This window comes from Pseudophryne corroboree, chromosome 9 (assembly GCF_028390025.1).
Source record: "Pseudophryne corroboree isolate aPseCor3 chromosome 9, aPseCor3.hap2, whole genome shotgun sequence".
Taxonomy (NCBI): domain Eukaryota; kingdom Metazoa; phylum Chordata; class Amphibia; order Anura; family Myobatrachidae; genus Pseudophryne; species Pseudophryne corroboree.
Genome location: NC_086452.1, coordinates 9302494 through 9329427, shown reverse-complemented (window position 1 = coordinate 9329427; position 26934 = coordinate 9302494). Strand labels below are relative to the sequence as shown.

Genomic DNA, 26934 nt, shown 5'->3' with positions numbered 1-26934 from the left:
ACTATGTACAGACGTGTCCTATGTAGCGTGTTAGAGCATAAGGGTAATATTCTCCTGTCACTGACCATGTATCACTGTCACTATGTACATATGTGTCCTATGTAGCGTGTTAGAGCATAAAGGTAATATTCTCCTGTCACTGACATGTATCACCTGTCACTATGTACAGACGTGTCCTATGTAGCGTGTTAGAGCATAAGGGTAATATTCTCCTGTCACTGACCATGTATCACTGTCACTATGTACAGACGTGTCCTATGTAGCGTGTTAGAGCATAAGGGTAATATTCTCCTGTCACTGACCATGTATCACTGTCACTATGTACAGACGTGTCCTATGTAGCGTGTTAGAGCATAAGGGTAATATTCACCTGTCACTGACCATGTATCACTGTCACTATGTACAGACGTGTTCTATGTAGCGTGTTAGAGCATAAGGGTAATATTCTCCTGTCACTGACCATGTATCACCTGTCACTATGTACAGACGTGTCCTATGTAGCGTGTTAGAGCATAAGGGTAATATTCTCCTGTCACTGACCATGTATCACTGTCACTATGTACAGACGTGTCCTATGTAGCGTGTTAGAGCATAAGGGTAATATTCTCCTGTCACTGACCATGTATTACTGTCACTATGTACAGACGTGTCCTATGTAGCGTGTTAGAGCATAAGGGTAATATTCTCCTGTCACTGACCATGTATCACTGTCACTATGTACAGACGTGTCCTATGTAGCGTGTTAGAGCATAAGGGTAATATTCTCCTGTCACTGACCATGTATCACCTGTCACTATGTACAGACGTGTCCTATGTAGCGTGTTAGAGCATAAGGGTAATATTCACCTGTCACTGACCATGTATCACTGTCACTATGTACAGACGTGTCCTATGTAGCGTGTTAGAGCATAAGGGTAATATTCACCTGTCACTGACCATGTATCACTGTCACTATGTACAGACGTGTCCTATGTAGCGTGTTAGAGCATAAGGGTAATATTCTCCTGTCACTGACCATGTATCACTGTCACTATGTACAGACGTGTTCTATGTAGCGTGTTAGAGCATAAGGGTAATATTCTCCTGTCACTGGCCATGTATCACTGTCACTATGAACAAACGTGTTCTATGTAGCGTGTTAGAGCATAAGGGTAATATTCACCTGTCACTGACCATGTATCACTGTCACTATGTACAGACGTGTCCTATGTAGTGTGTTAGAGCATAAGAGTAATATTCTCCTGTCACTGACCATGTATCACCTGTCACTATGTGCAGACGTGTCCTATGTAGTGTGTTAGAGCATAAGGGTAATATTCACCTGTCACTGACCATGTATCACTGTCACTATGTACAGACGTGTCCTATGTAGCGTGTTAGAGCATAAGGGTAATATTCTCCTGTCACTGACCATGTATCACTGTCACTATGTACATATGTGTCCTATGTAGCATGTTAGAGCATAAGGGTAATATTCTGCTGTTACTGACCATGTATCACTGTCACTATGTACATATGTGTCCTATGTAGCGTGTTAGAGCATAAAGGTAATATTCTCCTGTCACTGACATGTATCACCTGTCACTATGTACAGACGTGTCCTATGTAGCGTGTTAGAGCATAAGGGTAATATTCTCCTGTCACTGACCATGTATCACCTGTCACTATGTACAGACGTGTCCTATGTAGCGTGTTAGAGCATAAGGGTAATATTCTCCTGTCACTGACCATGTATCACTGTCACTATGTACAGACGTGTCCTATGTAGCGTGTTAGAGCATAAGGGTAATATTCTCCTGTCACTGACCATGTATCACCTGTCACTATGTACAGACGTGTCCTATGTAGCGTGTTAGAGCATAAGGGTAATATTCACCTGTCACTGACCATGTATCACTGTCACTATGTACAGACGTGTCCTATGTAGCGTGTTAGAGCATTAGGGTAATATTCTCCTGTCACTGACCATGTATCACCTGTCACTATGTACAGACGTGTCCTATGTAGCGTGTTAGAGCATAAGGGTAATATTCTCCTGTCACTGACCATGTATCACTGTCACTATGTACAGACGTGTTCTATGTAGCGTGTTAGAGCATAAGGGTAATATTCTCCTGTCACTGACCATGTATTACTGTCACTATGTACAGACGTGTCCTATGTAGCGTGTTAGAGCATAAGGGTAATATTCTCCTGTCACTGACCATGTATCACTGTCACTATGTACAGACGTGTCCTATGTAGCGTGTTAGAGCATAAGGGTAATATTCTCCTGTCACTGACCATGTATCACCTGTCACTGTGTACAGACGTGTCCTATGTAGCGTGTTAGAGCATAAGGGTAATATTCACCTGTCACTGACCATGTATCACTGTCACTATGTACAGACGTGTTCTATGTAGCGTGTTAGAGCATAAGGGTAATATTCACCTGTCACTGACCATGTATCACTGTCACTATGTACAGACGTGTCCTATGTAGCGTGTTAGAGCATAAGGGTAATATTCACCTGTCACTGACCATGTATCACTGTCACTATGTACAGACGTGTCCTATGTAGCGTGTTAGAGCATAAGGGTAATATTCTCCTGTCACTGACCATGTATCACTGTCACTATGTACAGACGTGTTCTATGCAGCGTGTTAGAGCATAAAGGTAATATTCTCCTGTCAATGACCATGTATCACCTGTCACTATGTACAGACGTGTCCTATGTAGCGTGTTAGAGCATAAGAGTAATATTCTCCTGTCACTGACCATGTATCACCTGTCACTATGTACAGACGTGTCCTATGTAGCGTGTTAGAGCATAAGAGTAATATTCTCCTGTCACTGACAATGTATCACCTGTCACTATGTACAGACGTGTCCTATGTAGCGTGTTAGAGCATAAGGGTAATATTCTTCTGTCACTGACCATGTATCACCTGTCACTATGTACAGACGTGTCCTATGTAGCGTGTTAGAGCATAAGGGTAATATTCTCCTGTCACTGACCATGTATCACCTGTCACTATGTACAGACGTGTCCTATGTAGCGTGTTAGAGCATAAGGGTAATATTCTCCTGTCACTGACCATGTATCACCTGTCACTATGTACAGACGTGTCCTATGTAGCGTGTTAGAGCATAAGGGTAATATTCTCCTGTCACTGACCATGTATCACTGTCACTATGTACAGACGTGTCCTATGTAGCGTGTTAGAGCATAAGGGTAATATTCACCTGTCACTGACCATGTATCACTGTCACTATGTACAGACGTGTCCTATGTAGCGTGTTAGAGCATAAGGGTAATATTCTCCTGTCACTGACCATGTATCACCTGTCACTATGTACAGACGTGTCCTATGTAGCGTGTTAGAGCATAAGGGTAATATTCTCCTGTCACTGACCATGTATCACTGTCACTATGTACAGACGTGTCCTATGTAGCGTGTTAGAGCATAAGGGTAATATTCTCCTGTCACTGACCATGTATTACTGTCACTATGTACAGACGTGTCCTATGTAGCGTGTTAGAGCATAAGGGTAATATTCTCCTGTCACTGACCATGTATCACTGTCACTATGTACAGACGTGTCCTATGTAGCGTGTTAGAGCATAAGGGTAATATTCTCCTGTCACTGACCATGTATCACCTGTCACTATGTACAGACGTGTCCTATGTAGCGTGTTAGAGCATAAGGGTAATATTCACCTGTCACTGACCATGTATCACCTGTCACTATGTGCAGACGTGTCCTATGTAGTGTGTTAGAGCATAAGGGTAATATTCACCTGTCACTGACCATGTATCACTGTCACTATGTACAGACGTGTCCTATGTAGCGTGTTAGAGCATAAGGGTAATATTCTCCTGTCACTGACCATGTATCACTGTCACTATGTACATATGTGTCCTATGTAGCATGTTAGAGCATAAGGGTAATATTCTGCTGTTACTGACCATGTATCACTGTCACTATGTACATATGTGTCCTATGTAGCGTGTTAGAGCATAAAGGTAATATTCTCCTGTCACTGACATGTATCACCTGTCACTATGTACAGACGTGTCCTATGTAGCGTGTTAGAGCATAAGGGTAATATTCTCCTGTCACTGACCATGTATCACCTGTCACTATGTACAGACGTGTCCTATGTAGCGTGTTAGAGCATAAGGGTAATATTCTTCTGTCACTGACCATGTATTACTGTAACTATGTACAGACGTGTTCTATGTAGCGTGTTAGAGCATAAGGGTAATATTCTTCTGTCACTGACCATGTATCACTGTCACTATGTACAGACGTGTTCTATGTAGCGTGTTAGAGCATAAGGGTAATATTATCCTGTCACTAACCAAGTATCACTGTCACTATGTACAGACGTGTCCTATGTAGCGTGTTAGAGCATAAGGGTAATATTATCCTGTCACTGACCATGTATCACCTGTCACTGTGTACAGACGTGTCCTATGTAGCGTGTTAGAGCATAAGGGTAATATTCTCCTGTCACTGACCATGTATCACCTGTCACTATGTACAGACGTGTCCTATGTAGCGTGTTAGAGCATAAGGGTAATATTCTCCTGTCACTGACCATGTATCACTGTCACTATGTACAGACGTGTCCTATGTAGCGTGTTAGAGCATAAGGGTAATATTCTCCTGTCACTGACCATGTATCACCTGTCACTATGTACAGACGTGTCCTATGTAGCGTGTTAGAGCATAAGGGTAATATTCACCTGTCACTGACCATGTATCACTGTCACTATGTACAGACGTGTCCTATGTAGCGTGTTAGAGCATTAGGGTAATATTCTCCTGTCACTGACCATGTATCACTGTCACTATGTACATACGTGTCCTATGTAGCGTGTTAGAGCATAAGGGTAATATTCTCCTGTCACTGACCATGTATCACTGTCACTATGTACATACGTGTCCTATGTAGCGTGTTAGAGCATAAGGGTAATATTCTCCTGTCACTGACCATGTATCACCTGTCACTATGTACAGACGTGTCCTATGTAGCGTGTTAGAGCATAAGGGTAATATTCTCCTGTCACTGACCATGTATCACTGTCACTATGTACAGACGTGTTCTATGTAGCGTGTTAGAGCATAAGGGTAATATTCTCCTGTCACTGACCATGTATTACTGTCACTATGTACAGACGTGTCCTATGTAGCGTGTTAGAGCATAAGGGTAATATTCTCCTGTCACTGACCATGTATCACCTGTCACTATGTACAGACGTGTCCTATGTAGCGTGTTAGAGCATAAGGGTAATATTCTCCTGTCACTGACCATGTATCACTGTCACTATGTACAGACGTGTCCTATGTAGCGTGTTAGAGCATAAGGGTAATATTCTCCTGTCACTGACCATGTATCACCTGTCACTATGTACAGACGTGTCCTATGTAGCGTGTTAGAGCATAAGGGTAATATTCACCTGTCACTGACCATGTATCACTGTCACTATGTACAGACGTGTCCTATGTAGCGTGTCAGAGCATAAGGGTAATATTCTCCTGTCACTGACCATGTATCACTGTCACTATGTACAGACGTGTCCTATGTAGCGTGTTAGAGCATAAGGGTAATATTCTCCTGTCACTGACCATGTATCACCTGTCACTATGTACAGACGTGTCCTATGTAGCGTGTTAGAGCATAAGGGTAATATTCACCTGTCACTGACCATGTATCACTGTCACTATGTACAGACGTGTCCTATGTAGCGTGTTAGAGCATAAGGGTAATATTCACCTGTCACTGACCATGTATCACTGTCACTATGTACAGACGTGTCCTATGTAGCGTGTTAGAGCATAAGGGTAATATTCTCCTGTCACTGACCATGTGTCACTGTCACTATGTACAGACGTGTCCTATGTAGCGTGTTAGAGCATAAGGGTAATATTCTCCTGTCACTGACCATGTGTCACTGTCACTATGTACAGACGTGTTCTATGTAGCGTGTTAGAGCATAAGGGTAATATTCACCTGTCACTGACCATGTATCACTGTCACTATGTACAGACGTGTCCTATGTAGCGTGTTAGAGCATAAGGGTAATATTCACCTGTCACTGACCATGTATCACTGTCACTATGTACAGACGTGTCCTATGTAGCGTGTTAGAGCATTAGGGTAATATTCTCCTGTCACTGACCATGTATCACTGTCACTATGTACATATGTGTCCTATGTAGCGTGTTAGAGCATAAAGGTAATATTCTCCTGTCACTGACAATGTATCACCTGTCACTATGTACAGACGTGTCCTATGTAGCGTGTTAGAGCATAAGGGTAATATTCTTCTGTCACTGACCATGTATCACCTGTCACTATGTACAGACGTGTCCTATGTAGCGTGTTAGAGCATAAGAGTAATATTCTCCTGTCACTGACCATGTATCACTGTCACTATGTACAGACGTGTTCTATGTAGCGTGTTAGAGCATAAAGGTAATATTCTCCTGTCACTGACCATGTATCACCTGTCACTATGTACAGACGTGTCCTATGTAGCGTGTTAGAGCATAAGGGTAATATTCACCTGTCACTGACCATGTATCACTGTCACTATGTACAGATGTGTCCTATGTAGTGTGTTAGAGCATAAGAGTAATATTCTCCTGTCACTGACCATGTATCACTGTCACTATGTACAGACGTGTCCTATGTAACGTGTTAGAGCATAAGGGTAATATTCTTCTGTCACTGACCATGTATCACCTGTCACTATGTACAGACGTGTCCTATGTAGCGTGTTAGAGCATAAGGGTAATATTCACCTGTCACTGACCATGTATCACTGTCACTATGTACATATGTGTCCTATGTAGGTGTGTTAGAGCATAGGAGTAATATTCTCCTGTCACTGACCATGTATCACTGTCACTATGTACATATGTGTCCTATGTAGTGTGTTAGAGCATAAGAGTAATATTCTCCTGTCACTGACCATGTATCACTGTCACTATGTACATACGTGTCCTATGTAGCGTGTTAGAGCATAAAGGTAATATTCTCCTGTCACTGACATGTATCACCTGTCACTATGTACAGATGTGTCCTATGTAGCGTGTTAGAGCATAAGGGTAATATTCTTCTGTCACTGACCATGTATTACCTGTCACTATGTACAGACGTGTTCTATGTAGCGTGTTAGAGCATAAGGGTAATATTCTTCTGTCACTGACCATGTATCACTGTCACTATGTACAGACGTGTTCTATGTAGCGTGTTAGAGCATAAGGGTAATATTCACCTGTCACTGACCATGTATCACTGTCACTATGTACAGACGTGTCCTATGTAGCATGTTAGAGCATAAGGGTAATATTCTCCTGTCACTGACCATGTATCACTGTCACTATGTACAGACGTGTCCTATGTAGCGTGTTAGAGCATAAGGGTAATATTCTCCTGTCACTGACCATGTATCACCTGTCACTATGTACAGACGTGTCCTATGTAGCGTGTTACAGCATAAGGGTAATATTCTCCTGTCACTGACCATGTATCACCTGTCACTATGTACAGACATGTCCTATGTAGCGTGTTAGAGCATAAGGGTAATATTCTCCTGTCACTGACCATGTATCACTGTCACTATGTACAGACGTGTCCTATGTAGCGTGTTAGAGCATAAGGGTAATATTCTCCTGTCACTGACCATGTATCACTGTCACTATGTACAGACGTGTCCTATGTAGCGTGTTATAGCATAAAGGTAATATTCTCCAGTCACTGACCATGTATCACTGTCACTATGTACAGACGTGTCCTATGTAGCGTGTTAGAGCATAAGGGTAATATTCTCCTGTCACTGACCATGTATCACTGTCACTATGTACATATGTGTTCTATGTAGCGTGTTGGAGCATAAGGGTAATATTCTCCTGTCACTGACCATGTATCACTGTCACTATGTACAGACGTGTCCTATGTAGCGTGTTAGAGCATAAGGGTAATATTCTCCTGTCACTGACCATGTATAACCTGTCACTATGTACAGACGTGTCCTATGTAGCGTGCTAGAGCATAAGGGTAATATTCTCCTGTCACTGACCATGTATCACCTGTCACTATGTACAGACGTGTCCTATGTAGCGTGTTAGAGCATAAGGGTAATATTCTTCTGTCACTGACCATGTATCACTGTCACTATGTACATATGTGTCCTATGTAGCGTGTTAGAGCATAAGGGTAATATTCACCTGTCACTGACCATGTATCACTGTCACTATGTACATATGTGTCCTATGTAGGTGTGTTAGAGCATAGGAGTAATATTCTCCTGTCACTGACCATGTATCACTGTCACTATGTACATATGTGTCCTATGTAGTGTGTTAGAGCATAAGAGTAATATTCTCCTGTCACTGACCATGTATCACTGTCACTATGTACATACGTGTCCTATGTAGCGTGTTAGAGCATAAAGGTAATATTCTCCTGTCACTGACATGTATCACCTGTCACTATGTACAGACGTGTCCTATGTAGCGTGTTAGAGCATAAGAGTAATATTCTCCTGTCACTGACAATGTATCACCTGTCACTATGTACAGACGTGTCCTATGTAGCGTGTTAGAGCATAAGGGTAATATTCTTCTGTCACTGACCATGTATCACCTGTCACTATGTACAGACGTGTCCTATGTAGCGTGTTAGAGCATAAGAGTAATATTCTCCTGTCACTGACCATGTATCACTGTCACTATGTACAGACGTGTCCTATGTAGCGTGTTAGAGCATAAGGGTAATATTCTCCTGTCACTGACCATGTATCACTGTCACTATGTACATATGTGTCCTATGTAGCGTGTTAGAGCATAAAGGTAATATTCTCCTGTCACTGACATGTATCACCTGTCACTATGTACAGACGTGTCCTATGTAGCGTGTTAGAGCATAAGGGTAATATTCTCCTGTCACTGACCATGTATCACTGTCACTATGTACAGACGTGTCCTATGTAGCGTGTTAGAGCATAAGGGTAATATTCTCTTGTCACTGACCATGTATCACCTGTCACTATGTACAGACGTGTCCTATGTAGCGTGTTAGAGCATAAGAGTAATAATAAGAATTTACTTACCGATAATTCTATTTCTCGTAGTCCGTAGTGGATGCTGGGAACTCCGTAAGGACCATGGGGAATAGCGGCTCCGCAGGAGACTGGGCACAAAAGTAAAAGCTTTAGGACTACCTGGTGTGCACTGGCTCCTCCCCCTATGACCCTCCTCCAAGCCTCAGTTAGGATACTGTGCCCGGACGAGCGTACACAATAAGGAAGGATTTTGAATCCCGGGTAAGACTCATACCAGCCACACCAATCACACCGTACAACCTGTGATCTGAACCCAGTTAACAGCATGATAACAGAGGAGCCTCTGAAAAGATGGCTCACAACAATAATAACCCGATTTTTGTAACAATAACTATGTACAAGTATTGCAGACAATCCGCACTTGGGATGGGAGCCCAGCATCCACTACGGACTACGAGAAATAGAATTATCGGTAAGTAAATTCTTATTTTCTCTGACGTCCTAGTGGATGCTGGGAACTCCGTAAGGACCATGGGGATTATATCAAAGCTCCCAAACGGGCGGGAGAGTGCGGATGACTCTGCAGCACCGAATGAGAGAACTCCAGGTCCTCCTCAGCCAGGGTATCAAATTTGTAGAATTTAGCAAACGTGTTTGCCCCTGACCAAGTAGCTGCTCGGCAAAGTTGTAAAGCCGAGACCCCTCGGGCAGCCGCCCAAGATGAGCCCACCTTCCTTGTGGAATGGGCTTTTACAGATTTTGGCTGTGGCAGGCCTGCCACAGAATGTGCAAGCTGAATTGTGCTACAAATCCAACGAGCAATAGTCTGCTTAGAAGCAGGAGCACCCAGCTTGTTGGGTGCATACAGGATAAACAGCGAGTCAGATTTTCTGACTCCAGCCGTCCTGGAAACATATATTTTCAGGGCCCTGACTACGTCCAGCAACTTGGAGTCCTCCAAGTCCCTAGTAGCCGCAGGTACCACAATAGGCTGGTTCAAGTGAAACGCTGAAATCACCTTAGGGAGAAATTGAGGACGAGTCCTCAATTCTGCCCTGTCCGTATGAAAAATTAGGTAAGGGCTTTTATAGGATAAAGCCGCCAATTCTGAGACACGCCTGGCTGAAGCCAGGGCTAACAGCATTACCACTTTCCATGTGAGATATTTTAAGTCCACAGTGGAGAGTGGTTCAAACCAATGTGATTTTAGGAACCCCAAAACTACATTGAGATCCCAAGGTGCCACTGGAGGCACAAAAGGAGGCTGTATATGCAGCACCCCCTTGACAAACGTCTGAACTTCAGGAACTGAAGCCAGTTCTTTCTGGAAGAAAATCGACAGGGCCGAAATTTGAACCTTAATGGACCCTAATTTTAGGCCCATAGACAGTCCTGTTTGCAGGAAATGCAGGAAACGACCCAGTTGAAATTCCTCTGTAGGGGCCTTCCTGGCCTCGCACCACGCAACATATTTACGCCAAATACGGTGATAATGCTGTACGGTTACATCCTTCCTGGCTTTGATCAGGGTAGGGATGACTTCATCCGGAATGCCTTTTTCCTTCAGGATCCGGCGTTCAACCGCCATGCCGTCAAACGCAGCCGCGGTAAGTCTTGGAACAGACAGGGTCCCTGCTGGAGCAGGTCCTTTCTTAGAGGTAGAGGCCACGGGTCCTCTGTGAGCATCTCTTGAAGTTCCGGGTACCAAGTCCTTCTTGGCCAATCCGGAGCCACGAGTATAGTCCTTACTCCTCTCCTTCTTATGATTCTCAGTACCTTGGGTATGAGAGGCAGAGGAGGGAACACATACACTGACTGGTACACCCACGGTGTTACCAGAGCGTCCACAGCTATTGCCTGAGGGTCCCTTGACCTGGCGCAATACCTGTCTAGTTTTTTGTTGAGGCGGGACGCCATCATGTCCACCTTTGGTTTTTCCCAACGGTTCACAATCATGTGGAAGACTTCTGGGTGAAGTCCCCACTCCCCCGGGTGGAGGTCGTGTCTGCTGAGGAAGTCTGCTTCCCAGTTGGCCACTCCCGGAATGAACACTGCTGACAGTGCTATCACATGATTTTCCGCCCAGCGAAGAATCCTTGCAACTTCTGTCATTGCCCTCCTGCTTCTTGTGCCGCCCTGTCTGTTTACGTGGGCGACTGCCGTGATGTTGTCTGACTGAATCAGCACCGGCTGACCTTGAAGCAGAGGTCTTGCTAGGCTTAGAGCATTGTAGATGGCCCTTAGCTCCAGGATATTTATGTGAAGTGATGTCTCCAGGCTTGACCACAAGCCCTGGAAATTTTTTCCCTGTGTGACTGCTCCCCAGCCTCTCAGGCTGGCATCCGTGGTCACCAGGACCCAGTCCTGAATGCCGAATCTGCGGCCCTCTAGAAGATGAGCACTCTGCAACCACCACAGGAGAGACATCCTTGTCCTTGGTGACAAGATTATCCGCTGATGCATCTGAAGATGCGACCCGGACCATTAGTCTAGCAGATCCCACTGGAAGGTTCTTGCGTGGAATCTGCCGAATGGGATTGCTTCGTAAGAAGCCACCATCTTTCCCAGGACCCTTGTGCATTGATGCACTGAGACTTGGCCTGGTTTTAGGAGATTTCTGACTAGTTCGGATAACTCCCTGGCTTTCTCCTCCGGGAGAAACACCTTTTTCTGGACTGTGTCCAGGATCATCCCTAGAAATAGAAGTCGTGTCGTCGGGATCAGCTGCGATTTTGGAATATTGAGAATCCAACCGTGCTGGCGCAGCACTATCTGAGATAGTGCTACTCCGACTTCCAACTGTTCCCTGGATCTTGCCCTTATCAGGAGATCGTCCAAGTAAGGGATAACTAAAACTCCCTTCTTTCGAAGGAGTATCATCATTTCGGCCATCACCTTGGTAAAGACCCGGGGTGCCGTGGACAATCCAAACGGCAGCGTTTGAAACTGATAGTGACAGTTCTGTACCACAAACCTGAGGTACCCTTGGTGAGAAGGGTAAATTGGGACATGTAGGTAAGCATCTTTGATGTCCAGAGACACCTATAGTCCCCTTCTTCCAGGTTTGCAATCACTGCTCTGAGTGACTCCATCTTGAATTTGAACCTTTGTATGTAAGTGTTCAAGGATTTTAGGTTTAAAATTGGTCTCACCGAGCCGTCCGGCTTCGGTACCACAAATAGTGTGGAATAGTACCCCTTTCCCTGTTGTAGGAGGGGTACCTTGATTATCACCTGCTGGGAATATAGCTTGTGAATGGCTTCCAATACTGCCTCCCTGTCTGAGGGAGACGTCGGTAAAGCAGACTTTAGAAAACGGCGAGGGGGAGACGTCTCGAATTCCAATTTGTACCCCTGAGATACCACCTGAAGGATCCAGGGGTCCACTTGCGAGTGGGCCCACTGCGCACTGAACTTCTTGAGACGGGCCCCCACCGTGCCTGAGTCCGCTTGTAAAGCCCCAGCGTCATGCTGAGGACTTTGCGGAGGCGGGAGAGGGCTTTTGTTCCTGGGAACTGGCTGTTTGTTGCAGCCTTTTTCCTCTCCCTCTGCCACGGGGCAGAAATGAGGCGCCTTTTGCCCGCTTGCCCTTATGGGGCCGAAAGGACTGCGCCTGATAATACGGCGTCTTCTTAGGTTGAGAAGCTACCTGGGGTAAAAATGTGGATTTTCCAGCAGTTGCCGTGGCTACCAGGTCTGATAGACCTACCCCAAATAACTCCTCCCCCTTATAAGGCAATACTTCCATGTGCCTTTTAGAATCCGCATCACCTGACCACTGCCGCGTCCATAAACCTCTTCTTGCAGAAATGGACAGCGCGCTAACTCTTGATGCCAGTCGGCAAATATCCCTCTGTGCATCACGCATATATAGAAATGCATCCTTCAAATGCTCTATAGTCAGTAATATACTGTCCCTATCTAGGGTATCAATATTTTCAGTCAGGGAATCCGACCACGCCAGGCCCGCACTGCACATCCAGGCTGAGGCGATTGCTGGTCGCAGTATAACACCCGTGTGAGAGTATATACATTTTAGGATATTCTCCAGCTTTCTATCGGCAGGTTCCTTAAGGGCGGCCGTATCAGGAGAGGGTAGTGCTACCTGTTTAGACAAGCGTGTGAGCGCTTTATCCACCCTAGGGGGTGTTTCCCAACGTGCCCTATCCTCTGGCGGGAAAGGGTACGATGCCAATAACCTTTTAGGAATTATCAGTTTTTTATCGGGGGAAACCCACGCCTCATCACACACTTCATTTAATTCCTCGGATACAGGAAAAACTACAGGCAGTTTTTTCTCACCAAACATAATACCCTTTTTAGTGGTACTTGTATTATCAGAGATATGCAATACATTTTTCATTGCTTCAATCATGTAACGTGTGGCCCTAGTGGAAGTCACGTTTGTCTCCTCATCATCGACACTGGAGTCAGTATCCGTGTCTGTGTCTGCCAATTGAGGTAACGGGCGTTTTAAAGCCCCTGATGGCGTTTGAGACCCCTGGACAGGCACAAGCTGAGTAGCCGGCTGTCTCATGTCGTCAACTGTCTGTCGTAAAGAGCTGACACTGTCACGCAATTCCTTCCATAAGCTCATCCACTCAGGTGTCGACTCCCAAGGGGGTGACAACTGTATAATAGGCAATTGCTCCGCCTCCATCTCATTTTCCTCCTCAAACATGTCGACACAATCGTACCGACACACCGCACACACACAGGGAATGCTCTGATAGAGGACAGGACCCCACTAGCCCTTTGGGGAGACAGAGGGAGAGTATGCCAGCACACACCAGAGCGCTATATATATATATATATAGACAGGAATACCACTATAAAATGTGCTTTTCCTTTATAGCTGCTGTTATTATCAAAAACTGCGCCAAATTAGTGCCCCCCTCTCTTTTTTACCCTTTTCTGTAGTGCAGGACTGCAGGGGAGAGTCAGGGAGACGTCCTTCCAGCGGAGCTGTGATGGAAAATGGCGCCCGTGTGCTGAGGAGATAGGCTCCGCCCCCTTCTCGGCGGCCTTTTCTCCCGCTTTTTTGGTGAATTCTGACAGGGGTTAAAATACATCCATATAGCCCTGGGGGTTATATGTGGTGTATTTATGCCAGCCAAGGTGTTTACATTGCTGCTCAGGGCGCCCCCCCCTAGCGCCCTGCACCCTCAGTGACCGAAGTGTGAAGTGTGCCTGAGTAACAATGGCGCACAGCTGCAGTGCTGTGCGCTACCTTGTTGAAGACTGATGTCTTCTGCCGCCGATTTTTCCGGACCTCTTCTGTCTTCTGGCTCTGTAAGGGGGCCGGCGGCGCGGCTCTGGGACCGAGCTCCGAGGCTGGGCCTGTGTTCGGTCCCTCTGGAGCTAATGGTGTCCAGTAGCCTAAGAAGCCCAATCCACTCTGCACGCAGGTGAGTTCGCTTCTTCTCCCCTTAGTCCCTCGATGCAGTGAGCCTGTTGCCAGCAGGTCTCGCTGAAAATAAAAAACCTAAAACTAAACTTTCACTAAGAAGCTCAGGAGAGCCCCTAGTGTGCACCCTTCTCGGCCGGGCACAAAAATCTAACTGAGGCTTGGAGGAGGGTCATAGGGGGAGGAACCAGTGCACACCAGGTAGTTCTAAAGCTTTTACTTTTGTGCCCAGTCTCCTGCGGAGCCGCTATTCCCCATGGTCCTTACGGAGTTCCCAGCATCCACTAGGACGTCAGAGAAATTCTCCTGTCACTGACCATGTATCACTGTCACTATGTACAGACGTGTCCTATGTAGCGTGTTAGAGCATAAGGGTAATATTCTCCTGTCACTGACCATGTATCACTGTCACTATGTACAGACGTGTTCTATGTAGCGTGTTAGAGCATAAGGGTAATATTCTCCTGTCACTATGTTCAGACGAGTCCTTTGTAGCGTGTTAGAGCATAAGGGTAATATTCTCCTGTCACTGACCATGTATCACTGTCACTATGTACATATGTGTCCTATGTAGCATGTTAGAGCATAAGGGTAATATTCTGCTGTCACTGACCATGTATCACTGTCACTATGTACAGACGTGTCCTATGTAGCGTGTTAGAGCATAAGGGTAATATTCTCCTGTCACTGACCATGTATCACTGTCACTATGTACAGACGTGTTCTATGTAGCGTGTTAGAGCATAAGGGTAATATTCTCCTGTCACTGACCATGTATCACTGTCACTATGTACAGACGTGTCCTATGTAGCGTGTTAGAGCATAAGGGTAATATTCACCTGTCACTGACCATGTATCACTGTCACTATGTACAGACGTGTCCTATGTAGCGTGTTAGAGCATAAGGGTAATATTCTCCTGTCACTGACCATGTATCACTGTCACTATGTACAGACGTGTCCTATGTAGCGTGTTAGAGCATAAGGGTAATATTCTCCTGTCACTATGTTCAGACGTGTTCCACACACAACTCAAATGTCTTATAAATCATCAAATCACAGGCGTAACAATAATCCTGCCATGCAGACAATGATAAGTAATAAATGACAGAGGCCCCTCATCCACGTCCTAGGAAATGACATGAAGGGACAGGAATAATCAGCAGCTTCGCCTAGCACACTGGCATTCGGTAGGCAGCCACACCTTGTGCACAGGGCGACTGACGCTGATACCACGGCAAATCACACTTGAATTGTCAGCCGATACTGCAGGTGCAGTGCTGGGGTTGTATAGGGCAGTTGGCATTTGGGGCAGTGCTGGGGGCAGGGAGGGAGAAAGGATAGGCGGCAGTTGGGGCAGTGCTGGAGGCATGGGCAGGCAATACTGAGAGCAGTGCTGGGTAAGGGGAGACAGTACTGGGGGCAGGGACGGGGTAAGGGGATAGGGCAGACAGTACCGGGGGAAGTCAGTACCAGGGGAGGGAGGGGGTAAGGGCAGGGAGGGGGTAAGGGCAGGCCGTATCAGGGGAAGGGAGGGGATAGGGCAGACAGTACTGGGGGCAGGCAATACCAGGGGCAGGGAGGGGGGTAAGGGCAGGCAGTACCAGGGGCAGGGAGGGGGAAATGGCAGGCAGTACCAGGGGCAGTGAGGGGGTAAGGGCAGTTAGTTCCAGGGGCAAACAGCAGCAGTACTGGATGTAATAAAGGCAGGCAGTACCACGGGTAGGGAGGGGCTAAGAGCTGGCAGTAGCAGGGAGGGGGTAAAGCCAGACAGTACCAGGGGCAGGGAGGGGGTAAGGGCAGGCAGTACCAGGGAGGGTGTAAGGGCAGATAATTCCAGGAGCAGGCAGCGGCAGTACTGGATGTAATAAGGGCAGGTAGTACCAGGGGCAGGGAGGGTGTAAGGGCAGGCAGTACCAAGGGCAAGGAATGGGTAAGGGCAGGCAGTACCAGGGGCAGGGAGGGGAAAGGGCAGGCAGTACCAGGGGCATTGAGGGGGTAAGGGCAGGCAGTACCAGGGAGGGGGTAAGGGCAGGCAGTACCAGGGGCAGGAAGGGGAAAGGGCAGGCATTACCAGGGGCAGGGAGGCGGTAAGGGCAGGTAGTACCAGGGGCAGGCAGCAGCAGTACTGGATGTAATAAGGGCAGGTAGTATCAGGGGTCGGGAGGGGGTAAGGGCAGGCAGTGCCAGGGGCAGGCAGCAGCAGTACTGGATGTAATAAGGGCAGGCAGTACCAGAGGCCGGGAGGGGGTAAGGGCAGGCAGTACCAGGAGCTGGGAGGGGGAAAGGGCAGGCAGTACTAGGGGCAGTGAGGGGGTAAGGGCAGGCAGTACCAGGGGCAGGCAGCAGCAGTACTGGATGTAATAAGGGCAGACAGTACCAGGAGCCGGGAGGGGGAAAGGGCAGGCAGTACCAGGGGCAGTGAGGGGGTAAGGGCAGTACCAGGGGCAGTGAGGGGGTAAGGGCAGTACCAGGGGCAGTGAGGGGGTAAGGGCAGGCAGTACCAGGAGCCGGGAGGGGGAAAGGGCAGGCAGTACCAGGGGCAGTGAGGGGGTAAGGGCAGTACCAGGGGCAGTGAGGGGGTAAGGGCAGTACCAGGGGCAGTGAGGGGGTAAGGGCAGTACCAGGGGCAGGCAGCAGCAGTACTGGATGTAATAAGGGCAGGCAGTACCAGGGGCAGGCAGCAGCAGTACTGGATGTAATAAGGGCAGGCAGTACCAGGGGCAGTGAGGGGGTAAGGGCAGTACCAGGGGCAGGCAGCAGCAGTACTGGATGTAATAAGGGCAGGCAGTACCAGGGGCAGGCAGCAGCAGTACTGGATGTAATAAGGGCAGGCAGTACCAGAGGCCGGGAGGGGGTAAGGGCAGGCAGTACCAGGAGCTGGGAGGGGGAAAGGGCAGGCAGTACTAGGGGCAGTGAGGGGGTAAGGGCAGGCAGTACCAGGGGCAGGCAGCAGCAGTACTGGATGTAATAAGGGCAGACAATACCAGGAGCCGGGAGGGGGAAAGGGAAGGCAGTACCAGGGGCAGTGAGGGGGTAAGGGCAGTACCAGGGGCAGTGAGGGGGTAAGGGCAGTACCAGGGGCAGTGAGGGGGTAAGGGCAGGCAGTACCAGGAGCCGGGAGGGGGAAAGGGCAGGCAGTACCAGGGGCAGTGAGGGGTTAAGGGCAGTACCAGGGGCAGTGAGGTGGTAAGGGCAGTACCAGGGGCAGTGATGGGGTAAGGGCAGTACCAGGGGCAGGCAGCAGCAGTACTGGATGTAATAAGGGCAGGCAGTACCAGGGGCAGGCAGCAGCAGTACTGGATGTAATAAGGGCAGGCAGTACCAGGGGCAGTGAGGGGGTAAGGGCAGTACCAGGGGCAGGCAGCAGCAGTACTGGATGTAATAAGGGCAGGCAGTACCAGGGGCAGGCAGCAGCAGTACTGGATGTAATAAGGGCAGGCAGTACCAGGGGCAGTGAGGGGGTAAGGGCAGTCACCGGCACTGGGGGGCATTAGTTACCTCTTTCCTCCTGCTGGGAGCACCCGGTCGGGTCACCAGAGCCGTGTCATCCAGCACCACCGCGATGTCCTCCACAAAGGCGGCGTCTGGGATAGTGCTGTCCGCCTCTAGCTCTATGAGCTGCAGCCCCAGCTTGTCCCGCAGCACCCGGGTGTAGAGCTCCAGCTCCCGCCTGGCCCGGGCAGTGTCCACCTCCCCGGCCTCCTGCGTGCGGAGAGCCTGCTGGCCGAAGGAGTCGGGGATGGAGCGGACGATGGCGTGTGTGCACCGCCCCAGGCTGCTGGAGGGGCCCGGCACCGCCGACATGATGCTGCAGCCGCAGCCGGGAGAGCTGGAAGCGCGGCCCGGGGAGAGGAGGGTGCACGGCCCGGGGAGATAGATGCACAGTCCGGGGAGAGGAGGGTGCACAGTCCGGGGAGAGGAGGGTGCACAGTCCGGGGAGATAGATGCAGAGCGCTGGCTGTCAGAGGGATGTAATGCTCGGTGCAATTGGTCACTTATCACTGGCAGCTGATTGGCTCCTACACAGCCTGGTGCTGAGTCAGGTGTACAGCTCCCAGTATCATCCCCAGTGCTCCCAGTATCATCCCCAGTGCTCCCAGTATCATCCCCCAGTGCCCCCACATCCACCAGTATCATCCCCCAGTGTTCCCACATCCCCCCCCAGTGCTCCCACATCCCCCAGTATCATCCCCCAGTGCTCCCGCATCCACCAGTATCATCCCCCAGTGCTCCCACATCCCCCAGTATCATCCCCCAGTGCCCCCACATCCACCAGTATCATCCCCCAGTGCTCCCGCATCCACCAGTATCATCCCCCAGTGCCCCCACATCCACCAGTATCATCCCCCAGTGCTCCCACATCCCCCAGTATCATCCCCCAGTGCTCCCACATCCCCCAGTATCATCCCCCAGTGCTCCCACATCCACCAGTATCATCCCCCAGTGCCCCCGCATCCACCAGTATCATCCCCCAGTGCTCCCGCATCCCCCAGTATCATCCCCCAGTGCTCCCACATCCACCAGTATCATCCCCCAGTGCCCCCGCATCCCCCAGTATCATCCCCCAGTGCTCCCACATCCACCAGTATCATCCCCCAGTGCTCCCGCATCCCCCAGTATCATCCCCCAGTGCCCCCACATCCACCAGTATCATCCCCCAGTGCCCCCGCATCCACCAGTATCATCCCCCAGTGTTCCCACATCCACCAGTATCATCCCCCAGTGCCCCCACATCCCCCAGTATCATCCCCCAGTGCTCCCACATCCACCAGTATCATCCCCCAGTGCTCCCACATCCACCAGTATCATCCCCCAGTGCTCCCACATCCACCAGTATCATCCCCCAGTGCTCCCACATCCCCCAGTATCATCCCCCAGTGCTCCCACATCCACCAGTATCATCCCCCAGTGCCCCCACATCCACCAGTATCATCCCCCAGTGTTCCCGCATCCACCAGTATCATCCCCCAGTGCTCCCACATCCACCAGTATCATCCCCCAGTGCCCCAACATCCACCAGTATCATCCCCCAGTGCCCCCACATCCACCAGTATCATCCCCCAGTGCCCCAACATCCCCCAGTATCATCCCCCAGTGCTCCCCCACATCCACCAGTATCATCCCCCAGTGCTCCCACATCCCCCAGTATCATCCCCCAGTGCTCCCCCACATCCACCAGTATCAGCCCCCAGTGCTCCCGCATCCCCCAGTATCAGCCCCCAGTGCTCCTACATCCACCAGTATCATCCCCCAGTGCTCCCACATCCACCAGTATCATCCCCCAGTGCCCCCACATCCACCAGTATCATCCCCCAGTGCCCCCACATCCACCAGTATCATCCCCCAGTGCTCCCACATCCACCAGTATCATCCCCCAGTGTTCCCACATCCCCCAGTATCATCCCCCAGTGCCCCCGCATCCCCCAGTATCATCCCCCAGTGTTCCCGCATCCACCAGTAACACCCCCCAGTGCTCCCACACCCACCAGTAACACCCCCCAGTGTTCCCACATCCCCCAGTATCATCTCCTAGTGCTCCCGCATCCCCCAGTGCCCCCACATCCCCCAGTATCATCCCCCAGTGTTCCCGCATCCACCAGTAACACCCCCCAGTGCTCCCACACCCACCAGTAACACCCCCCAGTGTTCCCACATCCCCCAGTATCATCCCCCAGTGCCCCCGCATCCCCCAGTATCATCCCCCAGTGTTCCCGCATCCACCAGTAACACCCCCCAGTGCTCCCACACCCACCAGTAACACCCCCCAGTGTTCCCACATCCCCCAGCATCATCCCCCAGTGCCCCCACATCCCCCAGTATCATCCCCCAGTGCCCCCACGTCCCCCAGTATCATCCCCCAGTGCTCCCACGTCCCCCAGTATCATCCCCCAGTGCTCCCACGTCCCCCAGTATCATCCCCCAGTGTTCCCGCATCCCCCAGTATCATCCCCCAGTGCTCCCGCATCCACCAGTATCATCCCCCAGTGCTCCCACATCCACCAGTAACACCCCCCAGTGTTCCCACACCCACCAGTAACACCCCCCAGTGTTCCCACATCCCCCAGTATCATCCCCCAGTGTTCCCGCATACATCCCCACAGGAGAGCATCTGCGACTGTGTGCCTACAGCCAGGACGTCTCCGCCGCAAGTACTCGGGAACAGGCCCCGGGAGTATGCGACGCCGCGATGAAGTGTCACCCTGACATACAGCGCTGAAGAAAATCTCTGTCATAAAAAGCCTTTTCAGGGCTGTCCAGTGCAGCCTCCCTGTCATGTGACCTGCTGCAGCACCAACTGAAACCGAGCTCACAGTGCCTGGAGGCGGGGTTACAGAGGAGGCCCCAATGCATCCTGGAACAGCCTAAAGCTTTAGCGGCCTGTTGGTGTCTCTGGATCAAGATCCACTCTACACCCCGATGTTTCCCTGTGCAAGCCAATGTAACCTGCTGCAGCAAACACAACATTTATCTGATCCCAACACTGGGCAATGGATGTCTTGGACACAATTTTTTTGAATGTCAACAATAGAAAAATCTTATGAATCCGCAATTTAAGAAACGCAGGAAAACCCTCCGCAAATCACACTGTATAAAAGGTAGTGAGAGGTGCTATAGAGTTCTGTGTGACCTACCTGGTGTGTCAACATCACTGGGTGACCCTGCACCCAAGGGTACCAGGCCCTCCTAGTGCCAGGGAAATAGTGAATTCTGTTTAAATCATTACTCAGTAATGAATGAATAATACACAGTACCCCCGCAGAATATATAATACACAGTGCCCCCGCAGATTATATAACACACAGTGCCCCGCTGAATATATAATACACAGTGCCCCCGCTGAATATATAAACACACTACCCCCGCTGAATATATAATACACAGTGCCCCCGCAGAATATATATAACACACAGTGCCCCCGCAGAATATATAACACACAGTGCCCCCGCAGAATATATAATACACAGTGAATATATAATACACAGTGCCCCCGCAGAAAACATAATACACAGTGCCCCCGCAGAAAACATAATACACAGTGCCCCCGCTGAATATATAATACACACTGCTTCCGCTGAATATATAAACACACTACCCCTGCAGAATATATAATACACAGTGCCCAATGCTGAATATATAATACACAGTGCCCAATGCTGAATATATAATACACAGTGCCCAATGCTGAATATATAATACACAGTGCCCAATGCTGAACATATAATACACAGTGCCCAATGCTGAATATATAATACACAGTGCCCAATGCTGAATATATAATACACAGTGCCCAATGCTGAATATATAATACACAGTGCCCAATGCTGAACATATAATACACAGTGCCCAATGCTGAATATATAATACACAGTGCCCAATGCTGAACATATAATACACAGTGCCCAATGCTGAACATATAATACACAGTGCTAAGCTAAATATTATTTTTATATATATATATATATATATATATATATATATATATATATATATATATATATATATATATATATATACACACACACACACATATATGTATGGAGTAGTAAGTGGGTACTTTTTATATATATATATATATCTATATACATATCTATCTATCTATCTATAGAGAGAGGAAGGAGTAAGTAGGTACGGAGGAGTAAGTAGCTTTCCTTGTGATCAGCTGATTATAGCGAGACGCGTTCCTCCTCTCCGCCTGGGAATGTCTGACATCAGCCTACCATCCCTCATGCCCCCTCCATCAGCACTAGCCAGGGAAGACACATAAGAATAATAGTACATTGCACTTACAATACGGAGCTTCTGAGGAAGAACCACCCAGGCAGAAACGCGTTGAGTGCTGACTCTTATGTTGTGGACTCTCCGTGACTGAAGAACTGGCAGTGGTGTAGCCTGGTGGGGACTGGGTTATCCTGAGCCAGTGATTTTATCTGGGACATCCAGGGTAACCCTTACTGTGTGCTGCGTGTCACTGTGGGGATTTGGCACACGCTTTATGTGTTCTTCGTATCGTAAGCGCAATGTAATATTATATTTTTCGCTTTTTTATTTATTCTTATATGTCTTCCCCGACTAATGCTGCTGCAATCTTCAGATAGCATTAGCCCGTTATAGACTATGGGCTACAGATCGAGGATGTAGTTCCGGCAGGGTGCCCCAGGATCCCTCCTCCGGAAATGGCCACTGTGCATGGCAGTCAGGCTGACCGCGTAGGCGCAGAAGCCCCGGCACCGCACTCAGCACATCGCAGGGATGGGATCCTTTCTGGAACCCCTGTCCCTGCCTGTGACGGGTGAGACATTCACCCAATATGATCGTATTCTGCAAAGGAATCCTGGGCGCTAAAATCGTGTCGATAAATGGACTCCTATAGGAAAAGTATCTAGGACCCTGGGTATGTCGGCACTTAACGTCAGTAAAACCAATCTTCCAACTGATTTTCCCCCTTACAAGCAGCAATGAAGGGCAAGGAGCACAGGGACCTCCTGCCAGGTATATAGGGACGGGAGCCGGCGGAATGCACAGGGGTCCCGCGTATTTTCAGGACACACTTAACAGGGTCCCTCGTCCAAAGCATTCATCCCCCTCAACTAGTCACCACAGCCTTTGGATTCCTCAGGAAGTGGGGACCTCGCCAATAAAGGGGTTCCCCCTCCTGAGGATCACCAGGGCTAGGCTGAAGCCTGGGGCTATCCCCAGCACCCCAGGGCAGTTGTTGCTGAGATGATAGCATCTGAGTTTGAAAAATACTGTTTTTATTTTTTTACAGTAGGACTACAGGTTCCAGCAAGCCTCCCCTGCATGCTGGTACGTGAAGAACCACAAGTGCCAGCATGCAGGACATTAAGGGCCCACTGATACCTATAGTCCCCCTGTAAAAGAAATATTAAAGTAACCACAAGACACACACACACACACCGTACAAAGTATAACGTCAATACCCACTCACATATACTCACCTTGTCCCTGGTGTCACTCAGTCCTCTTGTCCAGGAGAATTGACTGCATGGGGGAGGGGAGGGAAGGGAAGGGGAGGGGGATTCATACTCACCTACCCGTGCAGAGCTCGTCCACTTGTTCATATACTGTAGGTATCCCAGGGCATTAAATAATAAAAAAATAAGAATTTACTTACCGATAATTCTATTTCTCATAGTCCGTAGTGGATGCTGGGAACTCCGTAAGGACCATGGGGAATAGCGGCTCCGCAGGAGACTGGGCACAAAAAGTAAAAGCTTTAGACTAGCTGGTGTGCACTGGCTCCTCCCCCTATGACCCTCCTCCAAGCCTCAGTTAAGATACTGTGCCCGGACGAGCGTACATAATAAGGAAGGATCTTGAATCCCGGGTAAGACTCATACCAGCCACACCAATCACACCGTACAACTCGTGATCTGACCCAGTTAACAGTATGATAACCGTAGGAGCCTCTGAAAAGATGGCTTCCAACAATAAACAACCCGATGTCACGATCCGGGTATCTGGACGCCATTTCTTACCCATCAGATGCCTCCTAAGGCTGGCTCAGCGCTCCAGGACCGGATTCCATCTGTTATCCTGATGTGTACATTCCTGTATCCTCTCCTGTCACTCTGGGACGCTGTCACAGTAAGCGCCATATTACATCTGGCATGGCGTCTCCCGCGGCCTCCGCCGCCGTCCCTGAGCTTCTGCATGCAGAGTGTCAGAGTGGCGATTACGTCAGCCGCGGCCTCCGCTGTGTCCGCGTGGTTGGATGTGCACTTGTCAGCCTGGCGTCTCCTGTCTCCAGTGGCCAGCGCCGCCATTACTGTTTTCATTACCACATGGATTACAAACCAAACTTCCCTCCAAGTGTCTGCATGGGCGCAGCCATCTTGGATTCTGTCAGCTGATCATTTCCTCCAATCTGTTGTCAGTATTGTTAATCTGCATAATTGCCTAGCCAATCCCTTCCTTGCTGCAGGTATAAATACACTGTGCCTGAGCAAGGAAGGCGTCAGTGCTTTGGTTGTCAAACCTAGTTCCTGTTTGTCTCTCTCCTGTGATTGTCTTCCAGGTTCCAGCTCCTGTCTCAAGACTTCCACCATAGAGACCCGCACCAGCATTCCACCTGCGGTGTAGCCTGACTCTCCAATCCATTGTGGATTCATCTGTTTCCAGCTACAACATTACCTGCTCCCAGCTCAGCTTCCAGCAGAGTACAGCTTCCCTTAAAGGGCCGGTGTCCTTTCTACACTTTACCACTCTCCACCGGTATTATTATTTCTCCGCTCTCAAGTTCTACATTTCAGTTCATATTTCATCGCTCCCAAGTTCATTTATTATTTAACTGGTTCCAGCCAGTATCCACTCCGTGCTAACAACAGTCTGGTTCCAGCCAGTATCCACAGCAGCTGTTTTATCTTCAGCAACCCAGCTTTTCCTGGAACACCAGCTGGCACAATCCTGGGTTATCTCCATTGCTACAGTCGGGCCTGGTAAGGACTTTCCATCTAGAAGATCATAAGAACTATCTCACACTACCAGTGCCCTGTGGCTCCTGCCATCCTGTAGTACCCAGGAACTGTATTTATTCTTTGCTGACTTTTACGTTTTCTTTTACTGCTGCTGTGTTGCGGAGTTGTCATAATAAACATCATTGACTTTTATCCAAGTTGTCGTGGTCACGCCTTCGGGCAGTTATTATTCATGTTACTTACATGTCCAGGGGTCTGATACAACCTCCCAGGTTCCGGTACATCTCAGCCCCTACAACTGAGGCTGCCTCCCGTCAGCTCAGGCCCTCAGTTGTGACAGTAAGCACTGACCTAATGAATCCAGCCGGAGACCAGGATCAAGCGGCCAGGCCGATGCAAGAACTGGCAGCCCGACTAGAACATCAGGAGGCTGCACAGGGCCACATCATCCGCTGTCTCCAGGATCTCTCTACTCGGCTGGATGGGATTCAGACAACTCTCCGTGGATCAGGCGTGTCTGGTGCGTCAACCACAGTGACTCCAGCTATAACCCCACCCACCTTACCCATTTCTGCTCCACGTCTTCATCTTCCAACGCCAGCAAAATTTGACGGATCTCTAAGATTCTGCAGGGGATTTCTCAACCAGTGTGAGATTCAGTTTGAGCTACAACCTGGCAATTTTCCCAGTGACCGTACAAAAATTGCCTACATTATTTCTCTTCTCAGTGGCTCAGCCCTTGATTGGGCATCACCGTTATGGGAGAGGTCCGACACCCTGCTATCTTCCTACACTGCCTTCGTGTCAACATTCAGGCGCATCTTCGACGAGCCAGGCCGGGTAACCTCAGCTTCATCCGAGATTCTCCGTTTACGCCAGGGGTCACGTACTGTAGGACAATATCTGATACAGTTCCAGATCCTGGCATCCGAACTGGCATGGAACGACGAGGCCCTGTATGCTGCATTCTGGCATGGCTTATCTGAGCGTATTAAAGATGAGTTAGCTACCAGAGACTTACCTTCTAAGTTAGATGAGCTAATCTCCCTCTGCACGAAAGTTGATTTACGTTTCAGAGAGAGAGCAACTGAGCGTGGAAGATCATCTGCTCCAAAATCTTCTGCTCCTCCTCCTCGTCAACTGTCACCATCTAAAGATGAGCCCATGCAACTTGGCCGTTCCCGTTTAACTCCTGCTGAGCGCCGAAGACGTCTCTCCGAGTTTCTCTGTCTCTATTGTGCAGCTCCGTCTCACACCATTAACGCCTGTTCCAAACGTCCGGGAAACTCCAAATCCTAGCTCGCCAAGGAGAGGGCCGGCTAGGAGTAATGATCTCCTCTCCATCTCCTCAAGATTGTAATCTCCCAGTCTCGCTTCAAGTTGCTCAACGTTACCGGAACGTCATTGCCCTCCTTGATTCCGGAGCAGCTGGGAACTTTATTACCGAAGCCTATGTTAAACGGTGGTCCCTACCCACCGAGAGACTTCCTTCGTCCATTTCTTTAACTGCCGTGGATGGCAGCAAAATTTTTGATGCAGTTATTTCTTTAAGGACTCTACCAGTTCGTCTGAGAGTGGGAGTTCTTCATTCCGAACTTATTTCTTTTTTAGTGATTCCAAGAGCCACACATCCTGTGGTCCTGGGCCTTCCATGGCTCCGTCTTCACAATCCTACAATTGATTGGACGACTAAGCAAATCCTGGCATGGGGTTCCTCCTGTGCTGAGACATGTTTGTTTAAAGTATTGCCTGTCTGTTCTTCCTCCCCCAGGTCGTCTGATGTTCCACCTCCTCCATATCAAGATTTCACGGATGTGTTCAGTAAAGCTTCTGCTGATATCCTTCCTCCTCATAGAGAATGGGACTGTCCGATTGATCTCGTTCCAGGGAAGGTTCCACCTCGAGGCCGAACTTATCCGTTGTCTCTGCCTGAGACGCATTCTATGGAGGAATATATTAAAGAGAACCTAGCAAAGGGGTTCATTCGACCTTCTTCTTCTCCAGCCGGCGCAGGCTTCTTTTTTGTAAA

At 48.9% G+C, this 26934-nt stretch overlaps 1 protein-coding gene across 2 annotated transcripts in view; it reads right to left on the bottom strand.

Annotated features, from left to right (window-relative positions):
* DDAH1 (dimethylarginine dimethylaminohydrolase 1) overlaps positions 1–26934 on the bottom strand; it is a 172792-nt gene that overhangs the window by 128433 nt on the left and 17425 nt on the right. Inside the window, exon 1 of one of the 2 annotated variants that reach the window (XM_063938938.1) lies at positions 17968–18439. The exons of the other annotated variant lie outside the window; for it this stretch is intronic. Coding sequence (XP_063795008.1) covers positions 17968–18273 — 306 coding nt within the window. The 5' untranslated portion in view covers positions 18274–18439. Of the gene's footprint in view, positions 1–17967; positions 18440–26934 lie in introns of those variants that run through there. 2 annotated transcript variants of the gene reach the window in all.